The sequence below is a fragment of the Nicotiana sylvestris genome, chromosome 4, assembly GCF_000393655.2.
Source record: "Nicotiana sylvestris chromosome 4, ASM39365v2, whole genome shotgun sequence".
NCBI classification, from domain to species: Eukaryota; Viridiplantae; Streptophyta; class Magnoliopsida; order Solanales; family Solanaceae; genus Nicotiana; species Nicotiana sylvestris.
In genome coordinates, this window is record NC_091060.1 from 133,970,558 (window position 1) to 133,972,554 (window position 1,997).

Sequence of the window (1,997 nt, forward strand, 5' to 3'; positions counted from 1 at the left end):
CAACGTCTGTCCGGCACAGCTATCCCCTTATTTGTATAAAGCTTTCTCGATGCTGACAAAGTATGCAGAATTGGCCGGTTGCGAGGTCGGTATCCGCCACCTATTACACTTGTTTTCACCAAGTTTTTACAGAGGCACTATGATACACCTGCGACATCATGGGACTAGAGGGCTGATAATTAGAATGGACGACAGGACGAATCGGAGGTTTTGGCACAAGTACTTTTTCATCAAAACTGAACACTTGGTATCGGACCCTGCCGGGTTTCCCGAGCAGTGGAACCATAATCGTAGGTGTTATTGGTATACACTTGTTGTCTCCTTTTCGTCTTTTCATTTTTCATTAATCTGTGGTTTCTTTGTTGTTGTTTTTTTAGCTGAGAGGCATGCGCCCTCCCCTATCGTCGACGTCGAAGACTGAGTGGCTCGCGTGCTATCTCACATGGCGGGTATTCGAGATTGGGCGGTTTTCTACAAATGTTTTGGACCAAAGGTCCAGTTTAGTAAGTGCTACCTTTGTTTCATCCTTTTGTTGTTTACCGCTATTTGTTGATACGACCTCTTTATGGTGACTGGTCAACGGGCTTCCAAAAAGAAAGCTTAAGTGCCGGCATTTCGCCAAGCTATTGCATCGACAGGGATGCAATTTACTTTGGCTGAGTCCATCCGTGGAGGTTGTACTCAAACTTTGTCAACTAGAGACTCCTCTCCTTGGAGTGTTACTATACAGGATGAGATCTCTTCCCGGCCTATCTACCACCTTGTAGATGAGTCGTCTAACGAAGAGGAGTCACCATCGAGAAAGAGGAGGAGAATGGAATTTGGGAAGTCTGTCGCTGCCAGTGCTGAAAAGAGGAAGGTCATTGCCTCGAGAGCGGCGTCACCACTTGTGCCAGATGCAGGGGCTGTTTTTATAGCGGATGCTATTATGGCGGGGAGGTCCCCTAGGGCCAAGGGGGTACAACAAGGCGGGGAGCCTGCACGGGCTGCTGATGTGGCGCGTCATCGGTGGCTGGAGGAGATGGAGCGGTGCTTGCAGAGGACGATGGTTCAGGCTCGGACATCGATCCCGAAGAGGTACGGGCCTTTTTGGAGAAAAACACCCGCATAGAAGTGAGGACGGAGGGCCCTAACTGACACGTAATCATTCCCGTGGGTTACGACCTTTTGGCGAACTCTGAATATGTGGTGTCGTCCTTCGCCCCCTTGTGCGCTGCTTCTGAGAACGCGGTGCTTCAAACAATGAGTGATGCAGAGCTATCGCTGAGTATTTCTGGCATGGCTTTGCAAGTAAGTGTTTTTTCTTTTCCTGTTAGGATTTGTTTCGCATGTGTAATCTGCTTATGCCGACTTTCTTTCCTTTGCATGTCAGACTCTCATTATGGGGATCGAGCACGACCGGCGGGATGAGCGGAGGACGACCGTTTTTAAGAAGGTGACCTCTAAGTACAAAGAGTATCGTACCAAGCACAGTATGTTGGCCGATGTCTTTAACCAAGATAGAGTTTCAGCTATTTCATAATGGGCTTAAGCAGAAAGAGGAAGAGTTGGCGCGGAAAGTTAAGGAGCTGAAGGAGCGGGATGAGGAGCTGATGAAGGACATAGGCCGATGCAACGAGCTTGAAGCGACTCTTAAGGCCAAGGAGGATGAGCTCGAGATGAGCAAGGGGGTGATGGCCGAGAACACTGGCCTTCAGGCGCGGGTGGCTTCTTTAACTGCTGAGCTTGGGCAAAGGGAAATGGAGGCTGTCGATCTGAGGAGCGAGTTGAGCGTTAAAGTCGATGAATTGACTCATGCCGAAAAAGGCAGGGTGGCCACTATATCTGAAGTAGCGGCCTTAGATGACGCCCTCCGTGTTTTTAGGTCTGAGCGGGATAACGAGGTGGAGACGTTGGCGCTCAAGGTGGCGAGGTTAGAAGAGCGGATCCAGGATCTGGAGGCGGAGTTGTACAGATTAAATGAACTGGTTGTTGCTATGAAGGCTGAGAAAGTGTGA

The 1,997-nt window shown here is 49.6% G+C and overlaps 1 protein-coding gene across 1 annotated transcript; it reads left to right on the forward strand.

Moving 5' to 3' along the window:
* The first annotated feature begins 1,242 nt into the window (after positions 1 to 1,242).
* On the forward strand, positions 1,243 to 1,997 carry LOC138890198 (peroxisomal and mitochondrial division factor 1-like). The gene is made up of 3 exons (XM_070173564.1): positions 1,243 to 1,290; positions 1,373 to 1,435; positions 1,536 to 1,997. The coding sequence occupies exons 1-3, from the start codon at positions 1,243 to 1,245 to the stop codon at positions 1,995 to 1,997; spliced, it is 573 nt and encodes a 190-aa protein (XP_070029665.1).

What these genes read in the sequence shown, in the direction of transcription:
- LOC138890198 (XM_070173564.1), top strand. Translation starts at nt 1,243, where the DNA reads ATGAGTGATGCAGAGCTATCGCTGAGTATTTCTGGCATGGCTTTGCAA. An exon ending in TTTCTGGCATGGCTTTGCAA is followed by an intron (nt 1,291 to 1,372) that starts GTAAGTGTTTTT and finishes TTTGCATGTCAG; the next exon opens with ACTCTCATTATGGGGATCGA. An exon ending in GGACGACCGTTTTTAAGAAG is followed by an intron (nt 1,436 to 1,535) that starts GTGACCTCTAAG and finishes GGGCTTAAGCAG; the next exon opens with AAAGAGGAAGAGTTGGCGCG.